The 20,714-nt window shown below is 37.6% G+C and overlaps 1 protein-coding gene across 3 annotated transcripts in view; it reads left to right on the top strand.

Annotated features, from left to right (window-relative positions):
• The window catches only part of ANO3 (anoctamin 3), a gene marked incomplete at both ends in the record, with an annotated part of 320,161 nt that overhangs the window by 132,235 nt on the left and 167,212 nt on the right, over positions 1–20,714 (top strand). For all 3 annotated transcript variants that reach the window (XM_080930913.1, XM_080930914.1, XM_080930912.1), the window contains one exon: positions 5,686–5,804. In XM_080930913.1, coding sequence (XP_080787039.1) covers positions 5,686–5,804 — 119 coding nt within the window. The remainder of the gene's footprint in view (positions 1–5,685; positions 5,805–20,714) is intronic.

Below are 20,714 nucleotides of genomic sequence, written 5' to 3'. Positions count from 1 at the left end.
ATTGACAGAAGTATCACTGCAGTTTTGACTATAAAAAAAAAAAAAAAAAAAAAAAAAAAAAAAAGACTTAATAGCAGTCCCACTATAAAAGAGCTTAATTATCACTGTTATGTTAGGGATTCTTACAAGATCATCATTAAGACTTAAGAAGTCATATATTTGTCTATATAGCATCACTAGAAGACAGTACATCTTCACATATCTGCAGAGATCTGCACCAAAGAGATGTGCTGTTGCTTAATGATTGTTATATATGTTTAATAATAACAGGAAAAGCATATTAATAGCAGAAATCTTTCCTGAACTGAATCCCTTACAACCTTGCTTATTAAGAGTGAATCTATCGAATATTATGTAGTAATCCGAAGCGGCCGTCTCAGGATGAGTATTCTGCCAGTTATTAGCTTGTCCCATTATGGCACTTGGCAATACCAGGATCATGAACGCCTGGTTCAAAGAAAAAGAAAATAGCTTGTCTTAAAAATTGCTAAGTGGGGTAACCTCGAAACAAGATGAATAAAAAGTAACAAAAACATACTTGATTCCAGGTAGTAACCTATTTGAAAGTAAAGCATAGTTAAGAAATGATGCTGTATATTGAACCAACAGGAGTTGCCTAAGAGTCTGACAGAGGCTATGGGAGAAAGCAATCAAGGAACCAGGAGCATTCCTAGATGAAGAAAAACAGAAATGCCATTTACAAAGATGGCAATACTTTCGATTTATTTTTTAAAAGCATATATGTATAAAAAGGGATGATCATACACAAAATGAGTGCATAGAAACAGTTCAATTTCATTTCTAAAAATCAAAATCTCATAATATCCTAAATAGATTTTAGACTTTGTATCAAATTGTACTCATATTTATACTGGGCTACTGAGAGCTGTTTGCAGTCTGGAAGCCTTAGGTTGCCCACACTTGGTAGAGAGAAATTCTTGTGAGCATAGTTTTATTTTTATTTTGATAAATTTCTAGTTGGACTAATGAGATAGTTTTTCAAATTTGTAAAACTTTTAACAAAATGTATATTTGTTGTAGAGAGAAAGGTTTCTATCCTCATTTCAAAAATGGATATTTTTATTCAATCCCAAAGTTTCAAATACATGTACATATTGGCCTGAGATAAAAGCATTTCATTTTAAATCCTTGGTCCAGCAGCCATTAAATCACATAAAACATTAAAAACCACAAACTCTGTTTCACACCTGTTGTTGCATATTTGTATGCAAACTTTGCCTTCTAGGTTAATATCAACGTGGGGATCATGTTTCATATCTAGTGTTTCCATCATTTACATTTATTGATCACATGAAAACATAACAATATAACTCAGTTACATATTTCTAAACATTGTTTCTCCAAAGTTTCTAAAATCACCATATCTTCAGCACTCTGCCTGACATTTTATTTCCTGTATGAAGCAGCATGCATATTGTTTGGGAATCCCAGGTAAAAACAAAGACTGAGCATATACCAGTTCTGCCACACATAGGATGGAGGACCTCAGGTAACTCTCCCACTATCCTAAGGGACAAGGCTGCTGACATGAAATTTGAAGATATGGTAAAGTGACACATACCACTGACATCTTTTTTTGTTGTCCCGGCCATGACTTTCTTTCATGTGCATATTGTATTCAATACAATTATCTTTCTTTTCTTTTAAAATGACTTCTTGTTCTGACCACCATTAACATCCCTATCTCTTTACTTCAAACCCATCTTCTCTCCCTACTTCTGCTCAAGTGCATGTCTGAGCTGCCCTGTTTTACTATAATCAAAGATAAAAGCTATCCAATATTTCATGACTCTACAGAATCTGTTCAATTCGCTCCACTTCTGCTCTAACATGGCACCATGCCATGCTCCCTCTTATCCTCCCCAATAGCCTCACTACCATTGCCTGTGAACCTGTAGAATGCTGTACTTTACTTCATAAATCTGGTTGTAGAGGCATCTTCCGCTTGCATTCTTTTTCCACCAAAGTTCACTCGCTTCCATAATATTTTTTTCCAGGGTTAGCTCTGGGTGGCAGTCTTTGACAACCTTGTTAAAAATATTGCAGTCTTTTCTTACTCAAGACTTCTTTTCTCACCTTCTCCTCTTTTTTTCAACTTTTCACTGACTGTATCAGCATATGTGTTGTTTTCCTTCATCATTGTCAAGTTAATTAAGTAGGCAATACATTTCATTGTGCGGTGTACTGTATCCTAGCTAAAATCTCAAGTACACTATAGAGCTAAATGAATTTATTCAACGAAGAGAGGAAACATCACAAGGATTAGAAGTAACAGAAATAGGATGGCCTCAGATATCTTTTTGACCCACAAGTCACTGCCATTCTAACATGACACCATGCCATACCCTTCCCCCACCACAATAGCCTCATTATTACTGTTCCCCAACGCTAGCTATCATTTACCTTCTGTTACGTGGTTTCACATGGGTATCCCACTTTCTGTCTCACTTAGGGAAAAAAAAAAACAAGAGGAACAGGAAGGCAAGGAAGAAACAGAAACACTATCATCGTCATGCATGAACAAAAGGGCAAGTTAAAGGCTCCAGGGTTTTATTTGGTAACTTCTGAAAAAACATGAAGTCCAGACTGGCAACTTTCTTCTGTCTGATTGTCTCTGACAATCCGAGACAAGTCTACAGTCAGTAGTTTTAGCTGTAAATGGGGTAACACTTCTTCCCGTTTTGAGTGTGACTTTCTGCTCTTCCTCTTCATCTGTACTCATCTGTCCTTACTGTCCTCTATTAAATTGACACCACCACTTCTTTTATTGCCTGTTTCATTCTCCCTTATCATATTTTCTGCAAAGTCATCCAATGGCAATACAATACAGTTTTCTTAATTACAATATTTTTTTCTCTCTCTTGTGTATGTTTTATGAAGAAAAGATGTTTGTATTACTATCATTTTAAGTCCTTTACTTAGAGAAGCATTTTTCTCTTATTCTTTTTAATTACTTTTATTTTTATACACTCCAATCATTACCCTTCTCCCTCTGTCCCCCTTCTTTATGCCATTCCTCCTTCTTGCCCTGTCTTTAAGAGGCTGTGTGCCGCACACCAGACCCTCTTACTCATGGGGCCTTAAGTCTCTGAAGGTTAGGCACATCTCTCACTGAGGCCAGACCATGCAGTCCTCTACTGTATTAGTGTCAGGGGCTTTGGACCAGTATAACCTACCTGGTTGGTGGCTCAAAGTCTGAGAAATGTCAGGGGTCCAGGCGAGTTGAGACTTCTGGTCTGAGGTCACCTTCCTCTGTTCCCTAGCTCAACCACAGGGGTTCCAGAATTCAGTCTGTTGGTTGGATATAAGTATCTGCATCTGCTTGTTGGGTAAGACAGCCATGCTAGGCTCTGTCTAAAAGCATATCATAGCATCAGTAATAATGTCAGGACTTGGAGCCTCCCCCTTCGATATATTTCGAGTTGGGATTTTCACTTGGACCTCCTTTTCCCCAGTTTCTTCTCCATTTTTGTTCCTGAAGTTATTTTAGACAGAAACAATTCTGGATCAGTTTTTGACTGTGGGATAACAATACCATCCCTCTACCTAATGTCCTATCTCTCTACTGGAGGTGGAATCTACAAGTTCCCTATCCCCACTGTTGGGCATTTCATCTGAGGTTTTTCACTTTGAGTCCTGGAGTCCCTCACCTCCCAGGATTCTCATAAATTCTAGAGGATCTTCCCCCACTTCTACTCACCTTCTACCTACCCCCTCAGGTTGCATATTTTCATTCATTGTGCTGGATTTCTGAACTTTTATCCTGCCCCTTCCAATACCTGATCATATTCCCCCATTTCCCCTCTCCCCTCTCCCACCTATGTCTCTCCCTTCCTTTTTCTGCTTCTAGAGAAGCTCTGCCACAGCCTTACTGATATAGATAAGAATGCATGCAGCTAACCATTGTACTGAGCACAGGGATCCCAATGGAGGAGTTAAAGAAAGGACTGAATGAGCTTAAGGGGTTTGCAACCCTATGGAAAGAACGACAATATCAACGAACCAGACCTTCAGAGCTGCAAGGGAGTAAGCCACCAACTAAAGAGTACACTTGGAGGGACCATGGCTCTTGCATGTGTAGAAGAAGGTGGTATTGTCTGGCATCAATAGGAGAATCTCAGTGTAGGGAAATGCCAGTGTGGTGAGTTGGAAGTGGGTGGGTGGGAAGCAGGCAGGGGTAGAAGAAAGAGGAAAGGACAATACCAGAAAAGGGGAACACATATGAAATGTAAATGAACAAAATATCCAAAAAAAATGTGTTGGGGGATCACAGAAGTGCTCCATTCTCATAGAAGTCATTCCCAGCTTCAGCAATAGGGAAGGCACTTGTGAGGGCTTTTTTTGTTTGTTTGTTTGGTTGTTGGTTTTGTTTGTTTGTTTTGGTTAGTTTTTAGCTTATCCTTTGGATAGGCAATTATGTTAACATTTCTTTAAATTTGAGAAACATTAAAAATGAAAATTTTTAAGTGGTAAAATATTTTGAGGAAATTCATTGCATGGTGGGTATGTCCTCCCATTCTGAGGGAGGGACAATACTGTAGGAAATCCCTGAGAATCACACACTGCCTCACCCCTGCCATGGGCCAGTGCAGGGAGGAGGTAAGTCCTCTCAGAAGCGTTGGTCTTCAGTTGTCCTTAATATAAGAGGTTAGGTACAGAGGAACCGTCACATGATGCTTGAAGAAGGGGAGGGGGATGTGTGATCCCCTAACCTTCTCCTCGAAACTGGAAAAGAAACATGTTCACTCCTGGCACCAGAGCTCCCTTATCTTATCTTACCCCTAATGAGGTTTCTGCTTCCCAGAGAAAAGCTTTCGTCCTGTAGATTCTGCAACACAAAATAGTTCTGTGACATGACAATCCTCACAAAAATATTCCAGTTGGTCTGGTCTTTCTGAGATTGATGTAACCAGGATTCTTGCTCAGAACTTTCAAAGCTTCTCTTGCTCAGCCTGCACTATCTCCTGCCTCTATTCCTGCTTTGTATCTTGCACCAAAGGTAGAGGCTTTCTTCTAGACAGCTTCTTTGGCTTCTACAATGAAAGATTCTTGGCTATAGCTCAGCTCTGTGACAGTTACCTCACCCAGGATATGACTCAAGTCTTAGTGCACTCATTCAACTCATTTTGGATCAACATAGACTTGTGGGATTACTGGGCAATCACTAAACTTGGCCACCATACTCTTGAGCACCTCATTGACAATGGACAGCAGGACTCTCCTAGTAATATGAGGAACTGGAAGCAGAGGATCCTGAAATGACAGCCTCTATCTGGGATCATGCCCTGCTTTATTCTCTAATCTGATTACAGAAGATAGCTTTAAGATCACCTTTCAATGTGAGCACAGATTCTTGAACACCATAGGTCATGGCTACAGTCATTTCCCCCTAGAAGCAGCTTCATCACCACACCCATATTCTGAAGCCCCTCGGGCAAGCATCCTGTATCTTTTAAGTTCTGGACAATGTCTGATCCACCTGCAGGCAACTGTACCAGAAAAGCAGGAGGACCACCTGCTTCTTCCTCAGTCTAATTTAGGAACATACTCTGTACGTGAATATTGGGTATCATGGCACTTGCCAAAAATTAGAAATATTATTAAAATATTTAATAAGTGAAATGAGTAGATGAAAATGTATGTGACTTTCTGTTTTCTTTTTAGCTCTGGGGAAAGACAAGGATTACATGGATGAATCTGAAAATGCCAACTATGATCGATCTCGACTCCTTAATGACTTTGTTACCAAAAAAAAGCCTGAATCCAAGACAAAATTATCTAAGGTAATACAAAATAAGTTTTAATGCATAATTTTTGAAATATAATGTTTAAGACATTTGAACATTAGCTCTAAGGTTAGATTTGTGCTGGAAAATTTAAACAAAACATAGAAGTTAATATTCATCTTAAAGACCTCAAGCCCAAATAGCTATTTATTGTACATTGATCTGTATTATTAAATAACTATTATTTAGTAGATAAGTGTCCCTTTATTTTTTAAATGTATTCTTTAATTTTTAAATATATATTTTTGTTTATTTGTTTTTTTTTTTAATTTGACACAGGGTCTTTCTTTCTCTATCCCTGGCTCACCTGGAACTCAATCTGTAGAACATGAAGGCCTTGAACTCATAGAGATCTGCCTGCCTCTGCCTCCCAAGTCCTAAGATTAAAGGTGTGTGCCACCACCACCTGGTTTATATTTTTAAATTATGATTATACTATATATAATATATACAATATATATAGTATAAGTATATATACGGTAAATATTATTTGGGTGTTTCTACCCCACCTTATGGAAGGGTCCATGATTTGCTAATGACTAATACATCAGACTCAATCAGTATGTAAAAGCCAGGAGTGTTTTTATTCTGCCAAAGTTTAGCATGTTAGGGTCTTCCATTTACCAAAATGGTGATGCAGACCTGAGCACACAGGCTCAAGTTAAAGCACATTAGGAGAATTCCAGGGAAGGGTAGGTGACCTTTATCTTAATTGGTTGGCTCTCTATCTAAGGACTTTGTAGAATCATTGTTGGGAGGGAAGCCTGGAAACTGCTGATAGTTGGGAAGTTTCTGATTGGCTGCCCAAGGCCTGGGGTTTTGCATCAGTGAAGCTTCCCCATTTAAGGAGGAAGACAGAACCTTACAGGATACTTCCAGATCCTTAGAGATTCTGTAATATTCCCTGAGCCACCAATGTTGTAAAATAGATTTCTTGGCTCGTGCCAAGACAAACCACACCAAACCATCATGGTTCCACATGGAGAGGTCTAATAGAATAACAAGACAGTGGTCAGGGTCACGAGAAGGAAAGAGGAGAGAGAGCAAAGGGGAGAGGGTTTGGTCTTTTATCGGAGTAATAACATCATTTGCTTCCAGATGGAGGTGGGCTTCTACACTGTTGTATCCTGGGAATGCTTGGCTGTTTCCTTGGCAATGAATGTGCCTGATCCCTGTCACCAGTGGGTGGCACCATTGCTGGGAGTAGGAGTCATCCTAATGCCAACATTCCTCCCTTTTTCTTTACATAAAAAGAAGAAAAAAGTGGGCGGAGGCCGATAGTGAAAAGCACATAGGGGTATTGGTTCTCTTAAACTACTTCCTGCATCTTGGTGTGTTGTAGGTGTGTAGCTGGTTTTCACCATCGGGGTCTGCTTGGTAAACGTTTGCGTCAGGCTCTTCCATGGACAGCAAGCAGCTGGTAATCAGTCCTGTAATAGGAACTGATTAATAGTTTGGTTAGAAATTTTTCTATCTGTTGTTGTAGGAATATAGAAACAAGATTGATGAGGCAGGGTACAAATAGTAATGCCAGAAAGATGACTAGGAAAAACGTTACAAGGCTTTGCTTCCATACAGGGTTTTCGAAAGTCCAGGAGCTGGAGGGCTCACATTCCTGGAATTCTGTATGTCTGGTTGTGGATCCTTGATGTTATCACTCACTATCCTGGATTCACTGAGGTTTTCTTCTTGGAGGAACAGGCAAAGGTCACCTTTAGCTGTCAGGACGTCCAGGCCCTTCGGTTTTGAAGAATCACAGTTGCCAAGGAATTTATCTGTTTCTAGATAGTGAGCACAGTTTCAGCAATTTTTTGAAACCTGTTCTTGAGTGTGGAAGTGATCTCACTGTATTTGGTCATGGAAGTAGTTATTCCCGGATACCAGTGCCAGCACCTACGGCTATTGTTACCGCAGCCAAGAGCAGCACGACCTGAACTGCTCTCTTATGTTGGACAGCTACCATATCTACAACTAGGATTGGTAGAGTCTCGTTTCCCTGGATTACATGTAGTTCAGGGAAAAGGAGAACCATCGTGCAAATTCCTGACCAACTGTCAGGCAAATGATGGTATATATTCTTGCTACAGAGGACTGATGTATTTTGGATCCCTGGGCACTGTGGCAGAGATGGGGTATCAAGTTTTGTGGTTCTATTGCAGTATAGCGAGCCTAGTGTTCCTACAGAATGTGTCCCAAGTGTCTAAAAACAGTTTGTCATACCAAAAAGGAGGGATAGAGACAAGCTATGGAGTCATGGAAACATTAGAGTCAGGGCAGCTGACAAAGTGTGAGGTAAGACAGCGTCACTCGAAAGGCTGTGAGTGGCAATTGCGAGCTCATTCCAAGGGATATACATAGCCTGCAGTCTTTAAAGTGACTGGGTCAGGTGACATTAAGGAGTTGGTATGCTGAGGTCAAAGTGTGAAACAATAGGTGGAATCACGAGTTGGTGCCATTTGTGAGGGGAGAGGAAGAAAGGACCTCAGACGAGTGTTTGATTATTCCTCCTACCCTTCTGAAATCTAGAGGTTGAGCAATTGAGACATATTTTCTCTGAATTTGGATAATACTTACTGGGGACCCTGGTTGGTTTTTATGGTAGAGCTTACCAAAAGCTCCTGTATCCCACCTGAGATCCCATGGGTCTTGCATGTAGAAAAAGACTGTCTTGTGTTGTTGGTAGAAGTGGTAGGTCTATGATCCTACCATATATATCTGACAAAACCAATATGGGCAACCCCCATATTTGTCTGGCCATTTCTTACAAACTTTTGTCTGGCCAAAGAGAAAGCAAGTAAAGAGACTATAATATTTAGATGGGATAACTGATACAGGGATGACAAAAATTTGGATCAGTTCTGGACACCAGTCATGGAGAAGTTTCCTGACCCTATTTGGAAATACTGTTATGGAATCTCCAGATGTATGGGCTATCCTGGATACAAACAAACAGCAAGAGGAGGATGAGAAGCCTATGTCTAATCCAGTGTTGTTGAGTGCCGCTGACAGGGAGGAGCCTCATTTTTTGGAATTGGGAACAAGTTGGGCGGTCTTGACATCTTCTGAAGCTTAATAGAGCACAGTCCTGTTAGGGTCAATGCATATGAAGAATGTTGTCTGGGTTGAGAGTTGTGGCATTATCTGCTGTATGCCTCGTTGCTAAAAGGAATGGGGTGGGGCTACAAGAGGAACTCAGAGAGGGCTTAGAAGGAAGATAGATAAATGCTTGAACATAGGGGACATCAGGCAGGATGCATGAAGGTCTTGTCAAATTAACGAATCTAGGGTTCCATCTTGTGGTCATTTTGAGTTATTGACTAATGGATATTGACTCCAAGCATCATAGCAGAGGTCCTCAGCTGATGTCCTCAGCTGAGGTGTTAGTTTTAGTGCTTTCAAAATTTCCAGGAGACATTTCAGTGGAGAGCCTGGCGGTATTTTCTGAGATATTGAATTACCTATTGGGGGAGCTATTGAGTTATTCCCTGCTGGCGTTCTAGCTGGTAAATCCAATGGCAAAAATCTTCCGCCTAAGTCCTTAGTCCTCATTCGGATTCCTGGTAGCTGTGTTAGGTCCTGGACCTGACAGAGATCGCCCCCACCAGATCTGGCATTCGTTCTGCAAGAGAACCGGCTTCAAGATCACTGAGAAAAAGGAATTGAGTGGCGCTCCCGAGGAGGCCTTCCCGTCCAATGGTCAATGTCTTGTTTTGAAACTTGATGTTGAGAACTAATCCTCCTTGCCCGCAAAGGCTGGCCAAACCTTGGCTGGGAAATCAGGGGTTCTTCTTGCCAACTGGAGTGGTAGACCTATCATCGATCTGCTGGTGTTTGAGTAAGAATTTTAGCTTCGACCTGGTATCAGAAAAAGTGAAACTGTGTTTGACCTGCCTAAGTGATCCACATGGCGGGAGCTCTTGGCACGTGAAGGGCCACAACAGGCAGCAGCCCACTTAGGAGTTTGTGTTTCGAGTGCTGCCTTAGCAGCAACTCACATGGTGGAAGTCTGTGAGTCCCGCGGCTGCCAGCTTGTGGTGTTGTCTGAGTGGCGTTTAAGGCGTGGGTGCTGGAGCAGCAATGGCAGCAGTGCAAGTGGAAGACATTGCACACACAATTCGGTCTTTTGGTGCCGGAAAGACGCAGTAGTGTTGGTGGTTAAGGGAAGCTGGGAGCCTCAACACCAGTCAAGTGGCCACTGCCCTGCCGGGTAGGGCGCCCAGGGCTGGACCGGTCATGGGAGCATCTAATCTTTCAGTCCTGGCCACCAATGTTGTAAAATAGATTTCTCGGCTCGCGCTCAGACAAACCACACCAAACCAACACGGTTCCATGTGAAGTGGTTTAATAGAACCGGGGTTGGGGTCAAGAGGAGAGAAGAGGATATAGAGAGCAAAGGGAAGGAGGGTACAGTCTTTTATAGTAGTGACATCGTTTGCTTCCAGTGGAGGTGAGCTTCTGAACTGGTGCATCCTCAGAATGTTTGGCGATGGATGCTCCAGGTCCCTGTCACCTGTGGGTGGTGCCAGGGTAGGAGTCATCCTAAAGCCTACAGTATTCCACAACTCTGATATGCCTAGCAACTTGGGGTATCCAAGGAAACTTCTTTTACACTGGACAGAACTTCAAAACCCACACTCACAATGGCACACTTCCTCCAAGAAAACCATATTGTCTAACAGTACTGCTCTCTGTGGGCCAAGCATATTCAAACCACCACACCATGTGAGCGTATCTAGGGTGAGGTGAGAAATCAATGGTTTGTATTTCATTTCATCTGGTATATGCTCAGCCATATAGTAACTTGGAGGCTGAGAATGCAGCATTGGAATAATATTTTGCCAAAAAACAAAATAATGAAACACAATTTAGTTTTAACCTCTCTATTTCCCTGGTCTCATTGTTTCTCAAAATAAATGCTGTGTATAGATTTAAAGATACTGAATGAGACCAAACAAAACCACATTGTTGGTGATTATTTTTATCATTGTAACTGCGACTGGTTCATATCCGCTCCTTGTTGTTATAGCAAACACAAGCTCAGAATACATTCACCCCTTTTTTTGTTAGAGTGGAGCTTCTTACAGAAAGAGTTGGAGCAGAAGAGAGTGAAGGAGAGAAAGAGAAAAGGGGAGAGATGGAGGGAGAGAAGGAGGGAGTTAGAGAGTGAAAGGAAAGGGAGAAATTTGGTTATTTAATTTAGTCCAAGCAATGACTTATTTCAGTAGTTCTCATTAGATATTACTTATATCCTTGAATAAAATTTTCTCTAGCTGTTTAATTTAATTATACTAACATTATTTTCTCCTTTATTTGTAGTCACTACTAAAATACTTGCAAAGAAATGTAGCACAATTTAAACATTATTCATATCAGTAATCCAACCAAACTTTAATAAATATATTCTGAGTTAATTCATCTGGAAAAAAATTGTATAAATATATAGGTTTTTCTAACAGTTTTTTCTTAAATTAGTCAACTAGTTATTTCTTCACTTTGTCTTTTGTGTGCCTTTTATGTCAGATAAACATTATCTGAAGTGCGTTGAAAGGAGGTAGAAGAGAAATGCAGATGCTCATAAACAAGCTTATGTCATCTAAAATGAAAGAAAAATCACTATATGTCAACTAATCAGAAGATAATTTCAGATACACATCTGCATTTCTTCCTTCTCTATGATTTGCCTCATGGCAAATAGTTACATCATTATTTAGTAGTTATGCCCCAAACATCACTTTTCATTAGACTTGAAACTTAGAATGTTGCAGTTAAAATAATTAGTAAATTGTTATAAATATTGCAATATATTAGGACAAGAAAATGTAATAAGTAGTTAAATCAAATATACATTCAAATGTACTACTGAATCTGTTTCATTATCTACCTTCAACTCTTTCACATCTGTGAAAACCACCCCTTCACATGTTGCCAGGGCAACTTGAACCTGCAGTTGTCATAAATGGTGTCTACTTTTATCCCTTGCATAGGTGAAAATGAAACAAATTCAATTTGATAAAGGAATTCAATTACATAAAGGAAAAATAGTGCTGTAAATTCAGAATGGTACAAGAGTCTGCCTAGAAGATACTATTTGTGAGATCTCATAAAGATGAATAACCTGAAATTGCATTGTTTGAACTACTATCTGCATGCTGTCTTCTGCAAATCTGCTATCTTTATTCTCATATTGCTCTGATAAACACATACACACATGAGCCTGTGCACGCGCACGCACACACACACACACATACACACACATACATGTATGTTGATGTGTGTGTATGTGTGATTTTTCTTGTTTGTAATTTCAAGATTCTAGAGGCCGAGTCAGGAAAAATATTACAAATTTGAGGACAGCATTTTCTCCCCAGAAATCAGGCCATGTAAGCCCACTGGCAAGGAAAGAAAAAAAGAAAGAAAGAAAGAAAGAAAGAAAGAAAGGAGGGAAGGAGGGAGGGAGGGAGGGAGGGAGGGAAGAAAGAAAGGAAGAAAGGAAGAAATAAGAAAGGAAGAAAGGAAGAAATAAGAAAGGAAGAAAGGAATGAAGAAAGAAGTTAATTATATACATGCATTATAAACACATAAACAGGTTTTACTACACAAATCTCGGCTTCACATGCTTCTCTCTGCATGATTGCTATGGTCCCATTCTGCATATTATATATAGTAAGGGAGCTGCATAGGGAACATCCAGACAGAAGCAGACACCCATGTAAAAAGTCAGCAGGAAAGACCATATTACCTGGAAGGGTGACCCACGCCTAATGCAAACTAGAAAGTGGGTAAAGACAAGTATTGAAAGATAGAAAACAAATAGGACCTTATAACAATTTAGCCATCAGCCATGAACAAAGATCTAAACAAACTATTCTAAATCCTCTCAAGTGTATTTATGGCAGCTCTGTTAATTTTTCAAATACAAAAACAAACAAATAATCTTAAAAATATCTGACTAGCGGCCTGGTCATTGGACAGACAAGTTTTCAGTATGTTTGAAATTTGATTTGTTAACCATTGTGCAACATTTAGCCATTTCTAGAGTGGCCTCAAGTCTAAGTGACAAATACTTCGTTTTCATCACTACTTATAATATTTACCATGGTATCTGAATGTCAAAGCATCAGTACTCACTTAGTGCACAGTTGGTGGAATTATTTTAGAAGAATTGAAAAGTGTAGCTTAACATAAATACATTATATTTGAGAAAAACACTTAGCTCTCTGAAATCGCTAAGCTTTTCAATGTTTTATTTGAAAAAGTGTTGGGCCAGAGAGATAATTTCAGCAGGTAAGCGTGCTTGCTACTCCTTTTGCATTATTTAATTTTTTCATGTAATATATTTTTATCAAGTTTTTCTTTTCTTAATGCCTCATAAATACATCTAATCCCCGTATCCCCACAACTTTAGGTTCTCTCTCATTATTTAAAAAAAAAGAAAACACAAAAAGTCAAATGAAACAAATAAGCAAAAACAATATGACAAAGGTGCCCAAAAAAATAGCTAAACAGAAAGCCTGAAAATAAACAAACATAAACCACGGCGTTCCTTTTGCATTGGCTACTTCTGGGCCTGGGGCCTGCAGTGAGTGTTAATACACCCCTGACATTCCACTGAAGAGCACGGCTCTTCCACTTCTCATGTACTCCTTTTAGCATCGGGACCTTGTCAGGGGTGAACCCCTGCTGCCCTTGTGTGTGCCACTGTCTTTGTAACTGAATATTTGTGGCAGTTCTGTTGCACTGAGATGCCATTGTTTTCTTGGAATCACTCATCCCATCCCATTCTTACAATATTTTGCCTCCTCCTTTTTATAGATCCATGAATTTTGAGGGGAGGGATTTGGTGAAGATATTTCAGTTAGTAATGAGTGCTCCAAGGTCTTTCTCTCTGAATACTGTCCAGTTGTGAGTCACTGTGTTAATTCCCATCTCCATCAAGAAGAAACATCTCTGATGACGAATGGGTTAGACACTGGTCTATGGTATAGCAATATGTCATTAAGAGAAATTTTATTGCTGTTTCTTTAGCAAAGTGATAGTATTAGACTCTTCCCTAATCCCATGGTATTTATAGTCCCAGGTTCTTGAACTTTTGTAGTTTCAGGTGTGGGAAGAATGTTGATTTTTCTGTGAACCATGGTTTTATTACAGAACCAACACTGGGCAATTAATAACTCCTTATAACTTCAGCTTAAGGTGATCTGATGCTCTTTTGTAACCTCTGAGAATGTGTGCACATGTGCACGCACACGTGTGCGAACGCACGCGCGCACACACACACACACACACACACACACACACACACACACACGGGGAAAGTGAAAGATGAAAGTAATAATTTTATAACTTAATAAAATTCAGGAAGATACAATGTTTTCTTTAGTTGAAATATAAATTTATATTAGCAAAACTCATAATCAATAAGAGTGATACAATTTTATCATCTTTACCATACTTGTGTGACTGACAAATTTTCAGAAACAATTTAGTACCAAAAAAACCAAATATTCAGACAAGAGCCATTCTCATACATTTATAACTAGTAGAAATCAATTTCACTGAAGGGAAGTGCTAGAGAAAATGAGATAAGTCACTTTTATAGTCATATGGGGAAAGGTTGTCTTTTCTTGGTTTATTAATGTAAACTCTTTTGTGAATAACATTTAGAAATAAGGTCTGAGAGAATGAGAATTCCCTTACTGTCAGGTAGTCATACCTTAAATACTGGCAAAGGCTTCTATGAGAAGATAACAGTCAGAGAACATTTATGGTTAGATTACATTAGAAGAACCAAACACATGTAGTAGAAACCATGTCATAAATAGTAATGAAATGCTTGTTCTTGACTCTGCCACTGGGGATGCAGAAATTGACAAATGATATTGACAATTATGGTTCGGGGACTATAAATGTATTTTCCAAAATATGACTTCTCTTTTGAAAGGATGTTTAGTATCAAGCCAGACCGGAGAGGGGTTATAGACAGGAAAATCTTGGCATGAATATTTTAGCAGTTCATTAAAATTAGATCACACAGCCATTCAGTTTGACTAGATCAAGTGGCAGGGGCAGATGGTGTTCATCATGGTCTTGACTGCTAACGTGGGTAATGCTCTGTGAGAATGAAGACACTGGTCATTTGATGGAAGAGGTAAGAAAGATACAGCTTCTGTAGATTTCTAAACTGTGCCTTTTTTGTCAATAATGCTAATAATAGTCCATTTTCATATATGGCTTTTGGCCCATAGATTGTGTAGGGGCTGAATTTTCTGAACCTACTGCAGTAACAGAATACTACACAATACTACATAATAATATTAGTGACACTAAAAATTTCCTCAAAATGTAGCATAATGTGTAATATAAACAACCAGATAAATAACTACTCAGATGCATGTGGCTTCTCTTTCATTCTTTCTTTCTCTTTCATTCTTTCTTTTTTTCTTTCTTTCTTTCTTCCTTTCTTCTCTTTCCTTCCTTCGTCCCCTTATTTCTTGCTTGCTTTCTTTCTCCTCATGATCTTTCTTTCTTCTTGTTTATTTAGTTATTTATTTGTAGAAAATAGCTATCCTTGTATTTTTTAAGGATGTTTTCTAGCACTAGACTATATATCCAACCTTCATTTCTATGTTTAAATTAAGAGAGGGTCTCACACAATTGCCATCATTAGTCTTTAACACACCATGTATTCCAGGTATCTCTTAATTTTTGATAGTCCTGCATCAGTTTCCCAAGTAGCTGTGACCACAGGCTTGTTCTGTCTGTCTTGTCTATATGAATGCTTTAATGGGCAGCATTATACTTACATAAAATATAGTGATACTTGTATATGTGTGGATTTCACAGCCATAAATTCATATGTACAGATGAAAAATTTCAGTAAAGAAAAAATTGTTTTAGTGAACATATGAATTTAGTTAACATCTTTAATTTCTAATACATTTATTTTTATGAGTATCAGTACTTGTTTGCATGTGCATCTCAAGCAAGGTGGTTGCACTAAAAGAACATTAGATCCTCTGAGGCTAGATGTAGCCACCGCATTAATGCTGAAAATCAACCAAACCCAGGTGCTCTGTAAGAGAATAAGGTGTTATTAAACTCTGTGCCATTTTTACAATCTCAGTATTTTATTTTCTTGTTATGACATTTCATGTATGCTATAGTATCACAATTACTTTCTTTTATTAGATATTTTTCTGTATTTACATTGAAATGTTATCCTCTTCCCCACCTTGCTCATATCCCCTGTCCCTCAAGGTGCACTCCCTCCTAATGACCTCTTTCTGTTGCACGATTTTATGTATATATCAAATAAATACATGAAATCAGTAATAATATGTGGTTTTCAAACTATGAAGCAACAAATATATTATCAACAGCTGGACCATTGTTGGGAAAGGCTCAAATATTTTTAGACATCTTATAACTTAAAATAAGTAAATCATTGAAGAGCTAAGTAGTAAATAAACTCAGAGTGAATGCATTAAAAGAAAACAATGGTAAGTTTCAAAATAGCTGAGTAGAAAAATAACCTTTGACCATGAAACAAAAGATGAGATTAATAGTTTAGATACTAAATACAATAGTTTTAAAATTATGAGCAAGTACAGAGATGAACGAATATAATACAATAGACACACTGGATCAATGGCTGCATACTTATGTTTAAAATACATAAAATATAAATTTGAAAGCAATTTATTGTTGACATTTAAATATACTAGCAGTTTAATAGTGACAGATATGCAAATATTACCAATGTATTTCAACTAAGTTTGTGAAGAGTTTAAAGCATAACAAAGTAAGTACTAGTACTCCATACCCACATTCCTCAGTTTTATTCTTGGTTGCAAGATGTTTTTATTGAGCCAAATTTTTCTGGGAAATAAATTGATGATACAGAGTTTAAAGTAATAAGTAAATGTCTTAAAATAATTTGGCAAAAAACTTATCTTTAAAATATAATTAGATGTTTGCCCAAATAATTATGCTTAAAATGTTTTTTTCACTGTAAATGGGGAGACACTAAAACACTCAAAGTTAATGATGTCACTATAACAGTAATGCATTCAATAAAAACCACTGCTATAAAAGCCCCCAAATTATGTAGCAGTTATATTAATAAATTATAATTATTATTTTATAATAAAATGTAGCTCTAAAACCATCATGTGGAATGAGGCCAATAATGTAAAAATATTTTGCTTTTCCATTTTATTCCTAAGTTAAAGCTTACTATATGTAGCTTTAGCTTTATATTCAAGTAATGTATAATATCATATTACTGTTGTTATTTAGAAATATTATTCAACTGGTAAATAGAGAAGCTATGAGAAAACAAAACAAATAGGAAAAGTCACAATTCTGCTTCTAAAAAGCTGTTTTTCCACTTTACAACACATAGAAAAAGAATATTAATATAAACATTTTTATTCAGTAATTTTTGGGAGAATGCTTTTTTATCTCCCTCTGGTGTGCATTCATTATTTTATGTGCCTCCTATCAACTCTCAAAGTGACAGCAATCCATCCTACAACCATTATAGGTTTTAAAAAGTGGTTCTGAAAAGTGCATCTCTGTGATATAGATTCTGGAGTTTTCTTTTTTTTTTTTTAAACAACTTTATTTTACAAAACAAAGATAAATGGTGGTTTAACATAAGGAAATGATGGTTTAACATAAGGAAATCCATCAACCTAATCCACCATATAAACAAACTCAAAGATCAAAATCACATGGTCATCTCACTAGATGCTGAGAAAGCATTCAACAAAATCCAACACCCCTTCATGTTAAAAGTCCTGGAAAGGACAGGAATCCAAGGTCCATACTTAAACATAATAAAAGCAATATACAGCAAACCAACAGCCAACATCAAACTTAATGGCGAGAAACTTGAAGCAATCCCACTAAAATCAGGGACTCGACAAGGCTGCCCACTCTCCCCCTACCTATTCAACATAGTACTGGAAGTCCTGGCTGGAGCAATTAGACAGCAAAAGGAGATCAAGGGGATACAAATCGGAAAGAAAGAGATAAAAACATCACTCTTTGCCGATGACATGATAGTGTACTTGAGTGACCCCAAAAATTCCACCAGAGAACTCCTACAGCTGATAAACAAGTTCAGCAAAGTGGCTGGATACATAATTAACTCAAACAAATCAGTAGCCTTCCTATACTCAAAGGACAAACATGTGGAGAAAGAAATTAGGGAAAAGGTACCCTTCACAATCATCACAAAAACTATGAAATACCTTGGTGTGACTCTAACTAAGCAAGTGAAGGACCTGTATGACAAGAACTTCAAACCTCTAAAGAAAGAAATTGAGGAGGATCTCAGAAAATGGAAAGATCTCCCATGCTCATGGATTGGAAAAATCAACATCTTAAAAATGGCCATCCTACCAAAAGCAATCTACAGATTCAATGCAATCCCCATCAAAATTCCAACTCAGTTCTTCATGGAATTGGAAAGATCAATGTGCAATTTCATATGGAATAACAAAAGACCTAGAATAGCGAAATCCATCCTCAAAAAAAAAAAAAAAAAAAAAAAAAAAAAAAAAAAACAACAACAACATCTGCTGGAGTTTTCTATCTGCAGTGCAATAGTTAATGGCAGGAATTTAACTTGGAAACAACTCAACCATTAACCTTAATTCGCTGCTCTAAAGAAGGATGTTCAACACTTTCATCTTTCTGTGGCTCACTCAGAAGACTCCAGAAATATATTGGCTCATTGAAGTTTACTCTTGTAAAAAGACGATAACCAAAAGGAAAAATGAAAAGAGCTTGTTATAATTAATTTCATCCTTAGTATAGTAAAAGTGTATATTCCTTGGGGTTACATAATGATCAAGAAATTAAACATTTTTAAATTAATTTACCACAGAATGGAAACTCCCCTTTCCAATTAGGAAACCAAGGCAAACCAAATCAAATCAGGCCAATTCTTCTTAGAACTGACAACAGCTGCTACTTGGAGCCTAAAGAAATCCAGTAGGTTTCCAGGAGAGTCAAGATACAGATGCATTTTTAGTATGAGAATAAAATTAGTAAAGTGATTGTACCAATTATTATGCCCTAAAAAATTCATTACAGCAAATCAGGTTTTTGCTTGAGAAGTCTTATTTCACAAGGAAAACAAATACTAATGATGTTCTCTCTTTGATAACAGCCATGTTTGGTAACTATATATATAACAAATTTTGAATAATTAATTTTTAAACTAATTACTTTTGTATTATGTCACATTACTATGGGATATATGTTTGGTTAAATTGAACATGTTAAGAACTTCTTTGTGTGCACATGTGCATATGCATGTGTATGTGTGCTTCTCTGTGTGTTTATATATGTGTATGTTGATTCTATTCATCCCAATTTTTTGTTAACCCAGTGCCCCAGACTTCCACTGATTTCCATCTATTTCTCAACTCCTTTTATTTCTCCCTGGTTTTCCCCACAGTTAGCACTGGGGTTGTTTGCCTAAGCATAGATGGGAGTCTATTTACTAGATTATTGGTAACTTACCAGTAGCTACACCACTAAAAATAAATGATATCTCTTTATGGAAATCAATAGCTTCCAATGGCTTCTCAGAGAGGTGAGGCACTATTGAGCTCTTCCATAATCCATGATGAAAATTTAAAGGGCTCAGACCTGAGCAGGTTTCATGCAGGTATCTACAACTGCTGTGTGTTCACGATGAATGCCAAGTCAAGTACACAAAATTTGTCCATACTTCTTTTCCCACTCCTCTGTATCTGGAAGTTTTTCTACTTTCTCTTGCATCAGATTCTACCCTTGTATAGGGGGAACAATCAGCAATTACTTTGACCAGTCCTGAGTCTCTGTAAAATTTTTATCTTCATGCAGGACTGAGAACAGCACTAATCCACAGGCATAAACACAAATATTCAGAAAATAATTCAACTCTGTGCCTATTTAGCAAAACAACAGCAGTAGATTTCCCACTAAGACTTCCCTAGTAATAGGTTTTTAAGTAGACCTGCAACATTACTATCAGTTTTCTCTCAGTGTTACATCATTAATCTGTTGGGTTTCTCTATAAGTGCATCAGAGTTCACTGGGCACATGTATCTCCTGCTGAAGCCTAGGTTAAATATAAGCTTAATTTAAAAGCAACAGCTACAAGAACATGGCTGTGGAAATTTTACATTGATTTCAATGATAATTGTCATTTATAATGAAACAGCCTTAAATGCTTAAATTTTAAAAAAATGCTCTTTTACTCACCAGCAAGAAAAATGTGTAAACATGGTTGTTAATTTAAGGCCATATCCAATAACTGGTTGCTTCTCAGGTTCAGTGTCTTCTTAGTCTCAATTCTGTGCTGGACCAAGGAGGATTTTTTTTTTTTTTTTTTTTTTTTTTTTTGCAAAAATAAATTCAACCATTTATTTTATTTCATCAAGTAAATCCTAGTCAACAAGGTAAAACTGGTGAATTTTCTTTGTTTTGTGGTAACAATTCTGTTACATTTAGTCTACAGTATATCAACACAGAGCCAATACAATGCTTTGTGAAGTTTCACAGATGCAGGATTTTTCAGAAACCACAAAGTTTCTATTGTACCTTTCCTAATTGAATAAAAGGAGAAGAAATGTTTCTATAAATGCTTAAAAGAAAGGAAATCCTGCTAAATTCCACTAAGTTATTTTTAAAAATATGGCTAAGTTCACCAATAAAAAAGGTCACATTGTCAGACCTCTATTATTTAAACTAAAAATATCTCCCACATTTTGTGTTAAACTATTCAGCTCATCCAAATACCATATGCAATGGATTATTAAAAATTGACAGTCAAATCATTAAATATCACTGACATGTGATTAAATGTCACTTAGATGAATCATACATCGACAGTATTCACCAATGACA

This window comes from Micromys minutus, assembly GCF_963924665.1.
Source record: "Micromys minutus genome assembly, chromosome: 17".
Classification (NCBI taxonomy): domain Eukaryota; kingdom Metazoa; phylum Chordata; class Mammalia; order Rodentia; family Muridae; genus Micromys; species Micromys minutus.
The sequence above is the reverse complement of the archived record's forward strand: the minus strand, read 5'-3'. Positions and strand labels throughout refer to the sequence as shown.